Below are 15,475 nucleotides of genomic sequence, written 5' to 3' on the forward strand. Positions count from 1 at the left end.
TACGGAAATTTGGTAAAAATCCAATTTGACATTTGCTCACTACATTGTTTTCATTGAGGAAATGTACGAGTCTGCTGTTAATGATAATGCAGAGGATTTTCCCAAGGTTACTGTTGACGCATATTCCACGGTAGTTATTGGAGTCAAATTTGTCTCCACTTTTGTGGATTGGGCTGATCAGTCCTTGGTTCCAAATATTGGGGAAGATGCCAGAGCTAAGGATTATGTTAAAGAGTTTTAGTATAGCCAATTGGAATTTGTTGTCTGTATATTTGATCATTTCATTGAGGATGCCATCAACACCACAGGCCTTTTTGGGTTGGAGGGTTTTTATTTTGTCCTGTAACTCGTAACTTTTTCCTGTAACTTTCTCTGTCTCTCTCTCTCTCTCTCTCTCTCTCTCTGTCTCTTGTCTCTCTCTCTGTCTCTCTCTCTGTCTCTCTCTCTGTGTCTCTCTCTGTCTCTCTCTCTGTGTCTCTCTCTCTGTCTCTCTCTCTGTGTCTCTCTCTCTGTGTCTCTCTCTCTCTGTGTCTCTCTCTCTGTGTCTCTCTGTCTCTGTGTCTCTCTGTCTCTCTCTCTGTGTCTCTCTCTCTGTCTCTCTCTCTGTGTCTCTCTCTCTGTCTCTCTCTCTGTGTCTCTCTCTCTGTGTCTCTCTGTCTCTCTCTCTGTCTCTCTCTGTCTATCTCTCTCTGTCTCTCTCTCTGTCTCTCTCTGTCTCTCTCTCTGTCTCTCTCTCTGTCTGTCTCTCTCTCTGTCTCTCACTCTCTCTGTCTCTGTCTCTCTCTCTCTGTCTCTCACTCTCTCTGTCTCTCTCTCTCTCTCTCTCTCTGTCTCTCTCTATCTCTGTCTCTCTCTCTCTCTCTCTGTCTCTCTGTCTCTCGCTCCACAGCATCCTCAAGTCTATGGAGTTTGGCCCATCAGACAGCTCAGTGCAGGTACAGGGAAAACCTCCTCTTCCTCTGCATAGAGACAGACAGACTTCTGTAAATACTGCTGATGTGTATAACTGTTCCCCTTTATCTCACAACCTCCCCCCCTCTCTCTCATCCCCCCACCTTCCCTCCTGCTCTACCTCTCTCATGCTCCTGTCTCTCTCTTTCTCTCCTCCCCCATCTCTCTTTCTCTCCTCCCCATCCACCTTCCTTCCCCTCTCTCTCTCTCTCTCTCTTCTCTCTCTCTCTCTCTCCCTCTGTCTCTCTCCCTCTGTCTCTCTCTCTCTCTCCCTCTGTCTCTCTCTCTCTCTCTCCCTCTGTCTCTCTCTCCCTCTCTCTCTGTCTCTCTCTCTCTCCCTCTGTCTCTCTCCCTCTGTCTCTGTCTCTGTCTTTCTCAATCTCTCTCTCTCTCTCTCTCTCTCTCTCTCTCTCTCTCTCTCTGTCTCTCAGGTCATGTCTAAACCCCTAGAAGTGTTATTGTTGGAGAAGAACCATAGTCTGCAGTCTGAGAGTTCCTCTTTGCGCATTGCAAACACTGAGCTGAGCGGTGAGTCAGTCTGCCTTGGGGGTTAGGGGCTTGGGGGTCAGGACCTTGGGGGTTAGGGGCTTGGGGTTCAGGACCTTGGGGGTTAGGGGCTTGGGGTTCAGGACCTTGGGGGTTAGGGGCCTGGGGGTTAGGGGCCTGGGGTTTAGCGGCCTGGGGGTTAGGGGCCTGGGGGTTAGCGGCCTGGGGGTCAGGACCTTGGGGGATAGGGGCCTGGGACCTAAAGCGTTGAGTATAGACCAGTGTTTGATATGGGTACCAGTGTTTGATATGGGTACCAGTGTTTATATGGGTACCAGTGTTTATATGGGTACCAGTGTTTATATGGGTACCAGTGTTTGATATGGGTACCAGTGTTTGATATGGGTACCAGTGTTTGATATGGGTATTAGTGTTTGATATGGGTACCAGTGTTTATATAGAACAGTGTTTGATATGGGTACCAGTGTTTGATATGGGTACCAGTGTTTGATATGGGTACTAGTGTTTGATATGGGTACCAGTGTTTGATATGGGTACCAGTGTTTATATAGAACAGTGTTTGATATGGGTACTAGTGTTTGATATGGGTACTAGTGTTTGCTATGGGTACTAGTGTTTGATATGGGTACCAGTGTTTGATATGGGTACCAGTGTTTATATAGAACAGTGTTTGATATGGGTACCAGTGTTTATATGGGTACCAGTGTTTGCTATGGGTACCAGTGTTTGATATGGGTACCAGTGTTTGCTATGGGTACCAGTGTTTGATATGGGTACCAGTGTTTGATATGGGTACCAGTGTTTGATATGGGTACCAGTGTTTGATATGGGTACCAGTGTTTATATAGACCAGTGTTTGATATGGGTACCAGTGTTTGATATGGGTACCAGTGTTTGATATGGGTACCAGTGTTTGATATGGGTACCAGTGTTTATATGGGTACCAGTGTTTATATAGACCAGTGTTTGATATGGGTACCAGTGTTTGATATGGGTACCAGTGTTTGATATGGGTACCAGTGTTTGATATGGGTACCAGTGTTTATATAGACCAGTGTTTGATATGGGTACCAGTGTTTGATATGGGTACCAGTGTTTGATATGGGTACTAGTGTTTGATATGGGTACTAGTGTTTGATATGGGTACCAGTGTTTGATATGGGTACTAGTGTTTGATATGGGTACCAGTGTTTGATATGGGTACCAGTGTTTGATATGGGTACCAGTGTTTGATATGGGTACTAGTGTTTGATATGGGTACCAGTGTTTGATATGGGTACTAGTGTTTGATATGGGTACTAGTGTTTGATATGGGTACCAGTGTTTGATATGGGTACTAGTGTTTGATATGGGTACCAGTGTTTGATATGGGTACCAGTGTTTGATCTGGGGGTTGTTTGAGTTGGTACCAGTGTTTATATAGAACAGGACCAGAATCAGATGGGATTTAGTGGATGGAACCAGTGTTTATATAGACCAGTGTTTGATATGGGTACTAGTGTTTGATATGGGTACCAGTGTTTATATGGGTACCAGTGTTTATATAGACCAGTGTTTGATATGGGTACCAGTGTTTGATATGGGTACCAGTGTTTGATATGGGTACCAGTGTTTATATAGACCAGTGTTTGATATGGGTACCAGTGTTTGATATGGGTACTAGTGTTTGATATGGGTACTAGTGTTTGATATGGGTACCAGTGTTTATATAGAACAGTGTTTGATATGGGTACCAGTGTTTGATATGGGTACCAGTGTTTGATATGGGTACCAGTGTTTGATATGGGTACCAGTGTTTGATATGGGTACCAGTGTTTATCTAGAACAGTGTTTGACTTAGACTGATATAATACCGGTGCTCATTTTAGGGTCCCTGTACTGTTTGATAAGATAATATTAAGAGGTGCCGGATCTCAAGTAGTAGAAAATGTGAGCAGCCGGTCTAGACTTACTCCAGAAAGTTCTGTACAGATAAATAACATAGTCCAAACTTTTTGCTGGTTAGAGGGGACGTTAAGGTAGAGGGGGACGTAAGGGGCGTTAAGGTAGAGGGGACGTCAAGGTAGAGGGGACGTTAAGGTAGAGGGCGTTACTTTACCGGTAGAGAAAGTTCTGTACAGACGTTAAGGTAGAGGTAGAGAGGGACGTTAAGGTGAGGGGACGTTGGTAGAGGGGACTGGTAGAGGGGCTTAAGGTAGAGGGACCGTTAAGGTAGAGGGACGTTTAGTAGAGGGACGTTAAGGTAGAGGGGACGTTAAGGTAGAGGGGACTCTTCTTCTTTTTTAGAGGGGTCATTTAAAAGGTAGAGGGGACGTTAAGGTAGAGGGGACGTTAAGGTAGAGGGGACGTTAAGGTAGAGGGGACGTTAAGGTAGAGGGGACGTTAAGGTAGAGGGGACGTTAAGGTAGAGGGGACGTTAAGGTAGAGGGGACGTTACGGTAGAGGGGGCGTTAAGGTAGAGGGACGTTAGGTAGAGGGGACGTTAAGGTAGAGGGCGTTAAGGTAGAGGGACGTTAAGGTAGAGGGGACGTTAAGGTAGAGGGGACGTTAAGGTAGAGGGGACGTTAAGGTAGAGGGGACGTTAAGGTAGAGGGGACGTTAAGGTAGAGGGGACGTTAAGGTAGAGGGGACGCGCAGGAGAGGGACGTTAAGGTAGAGGGACGTTAAGGTAGAGGGGACGTTAAGGTAGAGGGACGTAACGGTAGAGGGGACGTTAAGGTAGAGGGGACGTTAAGGTAGAGGGGACGTTAAGGTAGAGGTAGGGACGTTAAGGTAGAGGGACGTTAAGGTAGAGGGGACGTTAAGGTAGAGGGGACGTTAAGGTAGAGGGGACGTTAAGGTAGAGGGGACGTTAAGGTAGAGGGGCGTTAGAACGGTAGAGGGACGTTAAGGTAGAGGGGACGTTAAGGTAGAGGGGACGTTAAGGTAGAGGGGACGTTAAGGTAGAGGGACGTTAAGGTAGAGGGGACGTAAGGTAGAGGGGACGTAGAGGGGACGTTAAGGTAGAGGGACGTTAAGGTAGAGGGGACGTTAAGGGTAGAGGGGACGTTAAGGTAGAGGGACGTTAAGGTAGAGGGGACGTTAAGGTAGAGGGACGTTAAGGTAGAGGGGACGTTAAGGTAGAGGGGACGTTAAGGTAGAGGGGACGTAAGGTAGAGGGGACGTAGAGGGACGACGTAGAGGGACGTTAAGGTAGAGGGGACGTTAAGGTAGAGGGACGTTAAGGTAGAGGGGACGTTAAGGTAGAGGGGACGTTAAGGTAGAGGGACGTTAAGGTAGAGGGGACGTTAAGGGTAGAGGGGACGTTACCGGTAGAGGGGACGTTAGAGAGGGACGTTAAGGTAGAGGGGACGTTAAGGTAGAGGGGGGTAGAGGGACGTTAAGGTAGAGGGACGTTAAGGTAGAGGGACGTTAAGGTAGAGGGGACGTTAAGGTAGAGGGACGACAGTAGAGGGGACGTTAAGAGAGGGACGTTAAGGTAGAGGGACGTTAGGTAGAGGGGACGTTAAGGTAGAGGGGACGTTAAGGTAGAGGGGACGTTAAGGTAGAGGGACGTTAACGGTAGAGGGACGTAAGGTAGAGGGACGCAAGTAGGGACGTTAACGGTAGAGGGGACGTTAAGGTAGAGGGGACGTTAAGGTAGAGGGACGTTACGTAGAGGGGACGTTAAGGTAGAGGGGACGTTAAGGTAGAGGGGACGTTAAGGTAGAGGGGACGTTAAGGTAGAGGGGACGTTAAGGTAGAGGGGACGTTAAGGTAGAGGGGACGTTAAGGTAGAGGGGACGTTAAGGTAGAGGGGACGTTAAGGTAGAGGGACGTTAGAGAGGGGACGTTAAGGTAGAGGGGGGACGTAGAGGGACGTTAGGTAGAGGGGACGTTAAGGTAGAGGGGACGTTAAGGTAGAGGGGCGTTAAGGTAGAGGGACGTTAAGGTAGAGGGACGTTAAGGTAGAGGGGACGTTAAGGTAGAGGGGACGTTAAGGTAGAGGGGACGTTAAGGTAGAGGGGACGTTAACGGTAGAGGGGACGTTAAGGTAGAGGGGACGTTAAGGTAGAGGGACGTTAAGGTAGAGGGACGAGGTAGAGGGGACGTTAAGGTAGAGGGACGTTAAGGTAGAGGGGACGTTAAGGTAGAGGGACGTTAACGGTAGAGGGGGACGTTACGGTAGAGGGACGTTAAGGTAGAGGGGACGTTAAGGTAGAGGGGACGTTAACGGTAGAGGGACGTTACCGGTAGAGGGACGTTAGGTAGAGGGGACGTTAAGGTAGAGGGACGTTAAGGTAGAGGGACGTTAAGGTAGAGGGACGTTAAGGTAGAGGGACGTTAAGGTAGAGGGACGTTAAGGTAGAGGGGACGTTAAGGTAGAGGGACGTTAAGGTAGAGGGGACGTTAAGGTAGAGGGGACGTTAGGTAGAGGGACGTTAAGGCAGAGGGGACGTTAAGGTAGAGGGGACGTTAAGGTAGAGGGGACGTTAAGGTAGAGGGGACGTTAAGGTAGAGGGGACGTTAAGGTAGAGGGACGTTAAGGTAGAGGGGACGTTAACAGTAGAGGGGACGTTAAGGTAGAGGGGACGTTAAGGTAGAGGGGACGTTAACGGTAGAGGGGACGTTAAGGTAGAGGGACGTTAAGGTAGAGGGACGTTAACGGTAGAGGGACGTTAAGGTAGAGGGGACGTTAACGGTAGAGGGACGTTAAGGTAGAGGGACGTTAAGGTAGAGGGACGTTAAGGTAGAGGGGACGTTAAGGTAGAGGGACGTTAAGGTAGAGGGACGTTAAGGTAGAGGGGACGTTAAGGTAGAGGGACGTTAAGGTAGAGGGACGTTAAGGTAGAGGGACGTTAAGTAGAGGGACGTTAAGGTAGAGGGGACGTTAAGGTAGAGGGGACGTTAAAGGTAGAGGGGACGTTAAGGTAGAGGGGACGTTAACGGTAGAGGGGACGTTAACGGTAGAGGGGACGTTAACGGTAGAGGGGACGTTAAGGTAGAGGGGACGTTAAGGTAGAGGGGACGTTAAGGTAGAGGGGACGTTAAGGTAGAGGGGACGTTAAGGTAGAGGGGACGTTAAGGTAGAGGGGACGTTAGGTAGAGGGGACGTTAAGGTAGAGGGGACGTTAAGGTAGAGGGGACGTTACCGTAGAGGGACGTTACCGTAGAGGGACGTTACGTAGAGGGACGTTAAGGTAGAGGGACGTTAAGGTAGAGGGACGTTAAGGTAGAGGGACGTTACCGTAGAGGGGACGTTACGGTAGAGGGACGTTAACGGTAGAGGGACGTTAAGGTAGAGGGGACGTTAAGGTAGAGGGGACGTTAAGGTAGAGGGGACGTTAAGGTAGAGGGGACGGTAGAGGGACGTTAAGGTAGAGGGACGTTAAGGTAGAGGGGCAAGTAGACGTTAAGGTAGAGGGGACGTTAAGGTAGAGGGGACGTTAAGGTAGAGGGACGTTAAGGTAGAGGGGCGTTAAGGTAGAGGGACGTTACAGGTAGAGGGACGTTAAGGTAGAGGGGACGTTAAGGTAGAGGGGACGTTAAGGTAGAGGGGACGTTAAGGTAGAGGGGACGTTAAGGTAGAGGGGACGTTAAGGTAGAGGGGACGTTAAGGTAGAGGGGACGTTAAGGTAGAGGGGACGTTAAGGTAGAGGGGACGTTAACAGTAGAGGGGACGTTAAGGTAGAGGGACGTTACGTAGAGGGGACGTTAGGTAGAGGGGACGTTAAGGTAGAGGGACGTTAACGGTAGAGGGGACGTTACGGTAGAGGGCGTTACGGTAGAGGGACGTTAAGGTAGAGGGACGTTAAGGTAGAGGGGACGTTACGGTAGAGGGACGTTAAGGTAGAGGGGACGTTAAGGTAGAGGGGACGTTAAGGTAGAGGGGACGTTAAGGTAGAGGGGACGTTAAGGTAGAGGGGACGTTACCGTAGAAGGGACGTTACCGGTAGAGGGGACGTTACCGGTAGAGGGGACGTTAAGGTAGAGGGGACGTTACCGTAGAGGGGACGTTACCGGTAGAGGGGACGTTAAGGTAGAGGGGACGTTAAGGTAGAGGGACGTTACGTAGAGGGACATTACCGTAGAGGGACGTTAAGGTAGAGGGACGTTAAGGTAGAGGGGACGTTAAGGTAGAGGGACGTTACGGTAGAGGGACGTTAAGGTAGAGGGACGTTAACAGTAGAGGGGACGTTAAGGTAGAGGGGACGTTAAGGTAGAGGGACGTTAACGGTAGAGGGGACGTTAACGGTAGAGGGGACGTTAACGGTAGAGGGGACGTTAACGGTAGAGGGGACGTTAACGGTAGAGGTGACGTTAAGGTAGAGGGGACGTTAACAGTAGAGGGGACGTTAAGGTAGAGGGGACGTTAAGGTAGAGGGGACGTTAACAGTAGAGGGGACGTTAAGGTAGAGGGGACGTTAAGGTAGAGGGGACGTTAAGGTAGAGGGGACGTTAAGGTAGAGGGGACGTTTAGGTAGAGGGGACGTTTAGGTAGAGGGGACGTTTAGGTAGAGGGGACGTTTAGGTAGAGGGGACGTTAAGGTAGAGGGGACGTTAAGGTAGAGGGGACGTTAAGGTAGAGGGGACGTTAAGGTAGAGGGGACGTTAAGGTAGAGGGGACGTTACCGTAGAGGGGACGTTACGGTAGAGGGGACGTTAAGGTAGAGGGGACGTTAAGGTAGAGGGGACGTTAAGGTAGAGGGGACGTTAAGGTAGAGGGGACGTTAAGGTAGAGGGGACGTTAAGGTAGAGGGGACGTTAACGGTAGAGGGGACGTTAACGGTAGAGGGGACGTTAAGGTAGAGGGGATGTTATCTCTTTATGTTAAAGATAGCTGCACAACATCTTGCATACCAGGTTATAATGGGCTGTTCCTATACAATTCACCTGGTAACATCTTCAGGTTATAATGGGAGGTTCCTATACAATTCACCTGGTAACATCTTCAGGTTATAATGGGAGGTTCCTATACAATTCACCTGGTAACATATTCAGGTTATAATGGGAGGTTCCTATACAATTCACCTGGTAACATCTTCAGGTTATAATGGGAGGTTCCTGTACTCAGTTTTAGGAAGCCAGAGTGCTTGACTTAGTGTCAACAGTGCTGTGCATGCTCTACATTTGACATGACCTTTGCCCTGTTGGATAATGACTGATGGCCATTTTTATCAAGAGCGGGGTTGTTGTTGTTGTTGTTTTGGACACAAACGTTTTCTTTTCTTTGTCAATTAACAATGTCCAAGATTAAGTTCCCAGAAAGACGTCAACGTCCGTGTTTAATAGAATTACTTTTATTCTGGAAGTAAAGATCCTTCACCCTCACAGACGACCAATCACAGCACTCTATACTGCCATTAGGCCCAATCAGATTCTCTGTTATACTGTAACGGTGCAGCCACTGGACCTTTCCTGTGCCTGTCAGGCTCCGGGCTGGGCAGCAGCCATTTTGACTGATTTTAAGTGCTTCCTTTTTTTATTCCAGGTTGTCACTTACAAGAAAAGTACAAATCACAAATGCATCATGGGCATCTTGTCTGGGGGTGTTTAGCAAAGAAGAGGGAGAGAAAATATATTTATATTTTAAACAAAATTGACCTTCAAAATAAACTTAAATAAACTTATTTTTTTTAAATTCAGACCCCTTTTTTGTTGTCTCCCCCATAATGCATTGTGTTTGACCTTTCTTATAGGGTCAGCCAGGCGAAAAGGGAAAGAGGCATCCGTGGAGGAGACCACCACACCCAGTACCCCCTCCCTGCCTCCTCCTCTTCTCCCCCCGTCCCCCCATCTCCACCTGCCCCAGATCCCCTCCGACCCCCCTTACACCTCCACCACCAACGGGACACACCCCTTCACCCCCACTGGCATCGGCCAGGACTTCTACAGCCCCCACTTCCCTCCGGTGGGGGGCAAGATGTCCCTCAACACCCTCCTGCAGCGCCAGCTCATGCAGACGTTCTACTCCAAAGCCCTGCAGGAATCCACTGAGGGAGCAGCTCTACTGTTCGCCCCTGTCCACTACACCCCTACCTCCACCCCTGGCCCAGGGTCTGGTTCTAGCCCTGTCCCCCTCTCGGCCAGCCCCCTGCCCACCCAGCAGTCTCCTGCAGGCCCAGAGGTGAATGGTAGTGGCGGTGCCCTTTCCCCCTCTCCCAGCCAGTCTGAGGGGACTGGGGGCAGTGTGTCTGACTGGGAGGACATGGGCACCTCAGAGATCGCCCGACAGATCAAGGAGCAGCTGATTCAACACAACATTGGCCAGCGGGTGTTTGGCCACTATGTTCTGGGCCTGTCCCAAGGCTCGGTCAGTGAGATCCTGGCTCGGCCCAAACCCTGGAGCAAGCTGACCATCCGGGGAAAAGAGCCCTTCCACAAGATGAGGCAGTTCCTGTCTGACGAGCAGAACATCCTGGCACTACGCAGCATCCAGGGACGGCAGAGAGGTGAGAGGCGTGTGTGTGTGTGTGTGTGTGTGTGTGTGTGTGTGTGTGTGTCTGTGTGTGTGAGCGTGTGTGTGTGCGTGTGTGTGTGTCTGTGTGTGTGTATTTTCACAAACCTTTCCTCTGTTAATATGGTCCATCTATTAGCCGTCTCTGGTCACACCTGTGTGTGTGTGTGTCTGTGTGTGTTTGTGTGTCTGTGTGTGTGTGTCTGTGTGTGTTTGTGTGTCTGTGTGTGTGTTTGTGTGTGTGTTTGTGTGTGTGTCTGTCAGTCAGTGTTGCTTTAGTCATCCCAAAAGGCCTCTTCCTTCCTCCCTTCATCATCCAGGATCAATACTGAAGCCTTGACACATCAATAGTATTGACTAACAGGGGGACAAGACTACAGTTTACCAGTCAGGATCAATAGTATTGACTAACATGAGGACAAGACTACAGTTTACCAGTCAGGATCAATAGTATTGACTAACATGAGGACAAGACTACAGTTTACCAGTCAGGATCAATATTGTAACATTGACTCAACATGAGACAAGACAAGTTTATCAGTCAGGTTCAATAGTTTACAAGACAGTCAGGATCAATAGTATTGACTAACATGAGGACAAGACTACAGTTTACCAGTCAGGATCAATAGTATTGACTAACACGAGGACAAGACTACAGTTTATCAGTCAGGTTCAATAGTATTGACTAACAGGAGGACAAGACTACAGTTTACCAGTCAGGATCAATAGTATTGACTAACAGGGGGACAAGACTACAGTTTACCAGTCAGGATCAATAGTATTGACTAACAGGGGGACAAGACTACAGTTTACCAGTCAGGATCAATAGTATTGACTAACAGGAGGACAAGACTACAGTTTACCAGTCAGGATCAATAGTATTGATTAACAGGGGGACAAGACTACAGTTTACCAGTCAGGTCCAATAGTATTGATTAACAGGGGGACAAGAGTACAGTTTACCAGTCAGGTTCAATAGTATTGATTAACAGGGGGACAAGACTACAGTTTACCAGTCAGGTTCAATAGTATTGATTAACAGGGGGACAAGACTACAGTTTACCAGTCAGGATCAATAGTATTGACTAACAGGGGGACAAGACTACAGTTTACCAGTCAGGTTCAATAGTATTGACTAACAGGGGGACAAGACTACTACAGTTTACCAGTCAGGTTCAATAGTATTGACTAACAGGAGGACAAGACTACAGTTTACCAGTCAGGATCAATAATATTGACTAACAGGAGGACAAGACTACAGTTTACCAGTCAGGATCAATAATATTGACTAACAGGGGGACAAGACTACAGTTTACCACGGTTGCATTCAATCAGACTCGTACAGTTCAGTAACTGTGTGTGTTAGTTTTGTGGAACGTGTTTTATTGACAGAGATATTAAAGCAGGAAGTTGGTGTGAAGTTGAAAGCATGGTGTTGTTGTTGTTTTGACAGAGAGCCCAGGCCAGGCTTTTAGTCAGGCGTTACAGGACCTGCCCAAGCAGAGTGTCGGCTCTGACCAAGCCTCCCGGACAGGTCAGACCTTACAAACACACTCTCTTCTGTTTCTGTCCGCGTGGAGTTGGTGGTGTTGGGGGAAGAGTGCCTGGTGTTGTGCATGTACCCCTCCCCCCCAACACACACACACATACACACCGACTCATACTGGCCTGGCAGTGTAAAAGCAGAGTAGTTCGAGGATGTAGGAACAGAAGCCTCTCTGCCCTCTGTTCCACAGTGGGACTTGGGTCAAAGAAAGGCCGGTGTGTATAATATATAGAGTTTATGAGTTTAGCTGTCTGTCTATCTGTCTGGGGGGGTCTGTCTGTCTGGGGGGGGAGGTATGTCTGTCTGGGGGAGGTATGTCTGGGGGTCTGTCTGTCTGGGGGGGTATGTCTGTCTGGGGAGGGGTCTGTCTGTCTGGGGGGTCTGTCTGTCTGCCTGACTGTAGTAACTCTATAGATCTACTATATAGTGTATCTTTGTCAACAGTACGTGTTTGAATTTACCTTTCACTTGGTGGTATGTCTAACCTCTCTCCCTCTCTTCCTCCCTCCCTCCCTCCTCTCTCTCTCTTCCTCCCTCTCCCTCTCTCTCTCTCCCTCCTTCCTTCTCTCCCTCCCTCTCTCTCTCTCCCTCCCTCCCTCCCTCCCTCCCTCCCCCTCCCTCCCTCCCCCTCTCTCTCTCTCTCTCTCTCTCTCTCTCTCTCTCTCTCTCTCTCTCTCTCTCTCTCTCCTTCTCTCTCTCTCTCTCTCCCTCCCTCCCTCTCCCCTTTTCCAGGTAACATCACCACACGTATCCGTACTCCAGAGTGTGGTTCAGACGAGGCCATCAAGTCTATCCTGGAGCAGGCCAAGAGAGAGCTGCAGGTGCAGAAAATTGGTGAGTGTCCCCTCCTGTCTGCACTGTGGTGGAATAGGGTGACAGTTGTTCCTGCTGTGGTGGAATACGATGACAGTTGTTCCTGCTGTGGTGGAATAGGGTGACAGTTGTTCCTGCTGTGGTGGAATAGGGTGACAGTTGTTCCTGCTGTGGTGGAATAGGGTGATAGTTGTTCCTGCTGTGGTGGAATAGGGTGACAGTTGTTCCTGCTGTGGTGGAATACGATGACAGTTGTTCCTGCTGTGGTGGAATAGGGTGACAGTTGTTCCTACTGTGGTGGAATAGGGTGACAGTTGTTCCTGCTGTGGTGTAATAGGATGACAGTTGTTCCCATGTGGTGTAATACGATGACAGTTGTTCCTGCTGTGGTGGAATACGATGACAGTTGTTCCTGCTGTGGTGGAATACGATGACAGTTGTTCCTGCTGTGGTGTAATACGATGACAGTTGTTCCTGCTGTGGTGGAATACGATGACAGTTGTTCCTGCTGTAGGTGTAATACGATGACGGTTGTTCCCATGTGGTGTAATGGGGTGACAGTTGTTCCCATGTGGTGGAATACGATGACAGTTGTTCCTGCTGTGGTTGTAATAGGATGACAGTTGTTCCTGCTGTGGTTGTAATACGATGACAGTTGTTCCTGCTGTGGTGGAATACGATGAGAGTTGTTCCTGGTGTGGTGGAATACAAAGACAGTTGTTCCTGCTGTGGTGTAATGGGATGACAGTTGTTCCTGCTGTAGTTGTAATACGATGACAGTTGTTCCTGCTATGGTGGAATAGGGTGACAGATGTTCCCATGTGGTGGAATAGGGTGACAGTTGTTCCCATGTGGTGGAATACGATGACAGTTGTTCCCATGTGGTGGAATACGATGACAGTTGTTCCTGCTGTAGTTGTAATGCGATGACAGTTGTTCCCATGTGGTGGAATAGGGTGACAGTTGTTCCTGCTGTGGTGGAATACGATGACAGTTGTTCCCATGTGGTGGAATACGATGACAGTTGTTCCCATGTGGTGGAATACGATGACAGTTGTTCCCATGTGGTGGAATACGATGACAGTTGTTCCCATGTGGTTGTAATGCGATGACAGTTCCTGCTGTGGTGGAATAGGGTGACAGTTGTTCCCATGTGGTGGAATAGGGTGACAGTTGTTCCCATGTGGTGGAATACGATGACAGTTGTTCCCATGTGGTGGAATACGATGACAGTTGTTCCCATGTGGTGGAATAGGGTGACAGTTGTTCCCATGTGGTGGAATACGATGACAGTTGTTCCCATGTGGTGGAATACGATGACAGTTGTTCCCATGTGGTGGAATACGATGACAGTTGTTCCCATGTGGTGGAATAGGGTGACAGTTGTTCCCATGTGGTGGAATACGATGACAGTTGTTCCCATGTGGTTGTAATACGATGACAGTTGTTCCTGCTGTGGTGGAATACTATGACAGTTGTTCCTGCTGTGGTGGAATACGATGACAGTTGTTCCTGGTGTGGTGTAATGGGGTGACAGTTGTTCCCATGTGGTGTAATAGGATGACAGTTGTTCCTGCTGTGGTGTAATACGATGACAGTTGTTCCTGCTGTGGTGGAATACGATGACAGTTGTTCTTGCTGTGGTTGTAATACGATGACAGTTGTTCCTGGTGTGGTGTAATACGATGACAGTTGTTCCTGCTGTGGTGTAATAGGGTGACAGTTGTTCCCATGTGGTGGAATATGATGACAGTTGTTCCTGGTGTGGTGTAATACGATGACAGTTGTTCCTGCTGTGGTGTAATAGGGTGACAGTTGTTCCCATGTGGTGTAATACGATGACAGTTGTTCCTGGTGTGGTGTAATACGATGACAGTTGTTTGCTGCTGATGACAGTTGTTCCTGTGTAATGGCGATGACAGTTGTTCCTGCTGTAGGTGTAATACGATGACAGTTGTTCCCATGTGGTGTAATGGGGTGACAGTTGTTCCCATGTGGTGGAATAGGATGACAGTTGTGCTGTGGGAATACGATGACAGTTGTTCCTGCTGTGGTGGAATACGATGACAGTTGTTCCCGCTGTGGTGGAATACGATGACAGTTGTTCCTGCTGTGGTGGAATAGGGTGACAGTTGTTCCTGCTGTGGTGGAATAGGGTGACAGTTGTTCCTGCTGTGGTGGAATAGGGTGACAGTTGTTCCTGCTGTGGTGGAATAGGGTGACAGTTGTTCCTGCTGTGGTGGAATAGGGTGACAGTTGTTCCTGCTGTGGTGGAATACGATGACGGTTGTTCCTGCTGTGGTGGAATACGATGACAGTTGTTCTTGCTGTGGTTGTAATATGATGACGGTTGTTCTCATTGTGGTTGTAATAGGATGACAGTTGTTCCCATGTGGTTGTAATACGATGACGGTTGTTCTCATTGTGGTTGTAATGGGATGACAGTTGTTCCTGCTATGGTGGAATAGGGTGACAGATGTTCCCATGTGGTTGTAATACGGTGACAGTTGTTCCCATGTGGTTGTAATACGATGACAGTTGTTCCCATGTGGTGGAATAGGGTGACAGTTGTTCCCATGTGGTTGTAATACGATCACAGTTGTTCCCATGTGGTTGTAATACGATGACAGTTGTTCCCATGTGGTGGAATAGGGTGACAGTTGTTCCCATGTGGTGGAATACGATGACAGTTGTTCCCATGTGGTGGAATACGATGACAGTTGTTCCCATGTGGTGGAATAGGGTGACAGTTGTTCCCATGTGGTTGTAATACGATGACAGTTGTTCCCGATGACAGTTGTTCCTGCTGTGGTGGAATACGATGACAGTTGTTCCAGTGTGGTTACGATGACGTTCCTGCTGTTGTTTCTGCTGTGGTGGAATACGATGACGGTTGTTCCCATGTGGTGTAATGGGGTGACAGTTGTTCCCATGGTAGGTGTAATACGATGACGGTTGTTCCCATGTGGTGTAATGGGGTGACAGTTGTTCCCATGTGGTGGAATACGATGACAGTTGTTCCTGCTGTGGTGGAATACGATGACAGTTGTTCATGTGGTGTAATGGGGTGACAGTTGTGGTGGAATACGATGACAGTTGTTCCTGCTGTGGTGGAACGATGACAGTTGTTCCTGCTGTGGTGGAATATGACAGTTGTTCCTGCTGTGGTGACAGTTGTTCCTGCTGTGGTGGAATAGGGTGACAGTTGTTCCTGCTGTGGT

The 15,475-nt window shown here is 48.7% G+C and overlaps 1 protein-coding gene across 1 annotated transcript in view; it reads left to right on the forward strand.

The window, feature by feature from the left end:
• LOC115125974 (homeobox protein cut-like 1) overlaps nucleotides 1-15,475 on the forward strand; it is a 230,054-nt gene that overhangs the window by 185,603 nt on the left and 28,976 nt on the right. The window contains exons 13-17 of the mRNA XM_065000585.1: nucleotides 890-935; nucleotides 1,383-1,479; nucleotides 9,138-9,890; nucleotides 11,349-11,429; nucleotides 12,174-12,275. Of these exons, the coding sequence (XP_064856657.1) occupies nucleotides 890-935; nucleotides 1,383-1,479; nucleotides 9,138-9,890; nucleotides 11,349-11,429; nucleotides 12,174-12,275 (1,079 nt within the window). The remainder of the gene's footprint in view (nucleotides 1-889; nucleotides 936-1,382; nucleotides 1,480-9,137; nucleotides 9,891-11,348; nucleotides 11,430-12,173; nucleotides 12,276-15,475) is intronic.

This window comes from Oncorhynchus nerka, linkage group LG14 (genome assembly GCF_034236695.1).
Source record: "Oncorhynchus nerka isolate Pitt River linkage group LG14, Oner_Uvic_2.0, whole genome shotgun sequence".
Taxonomy (NCBI): Eukaryota; Metazoa; Chordata; class Actinopteri; order Salmoniformes; family Salmonidae; genus Oncorhynchus; species Oncorhynchus nerka.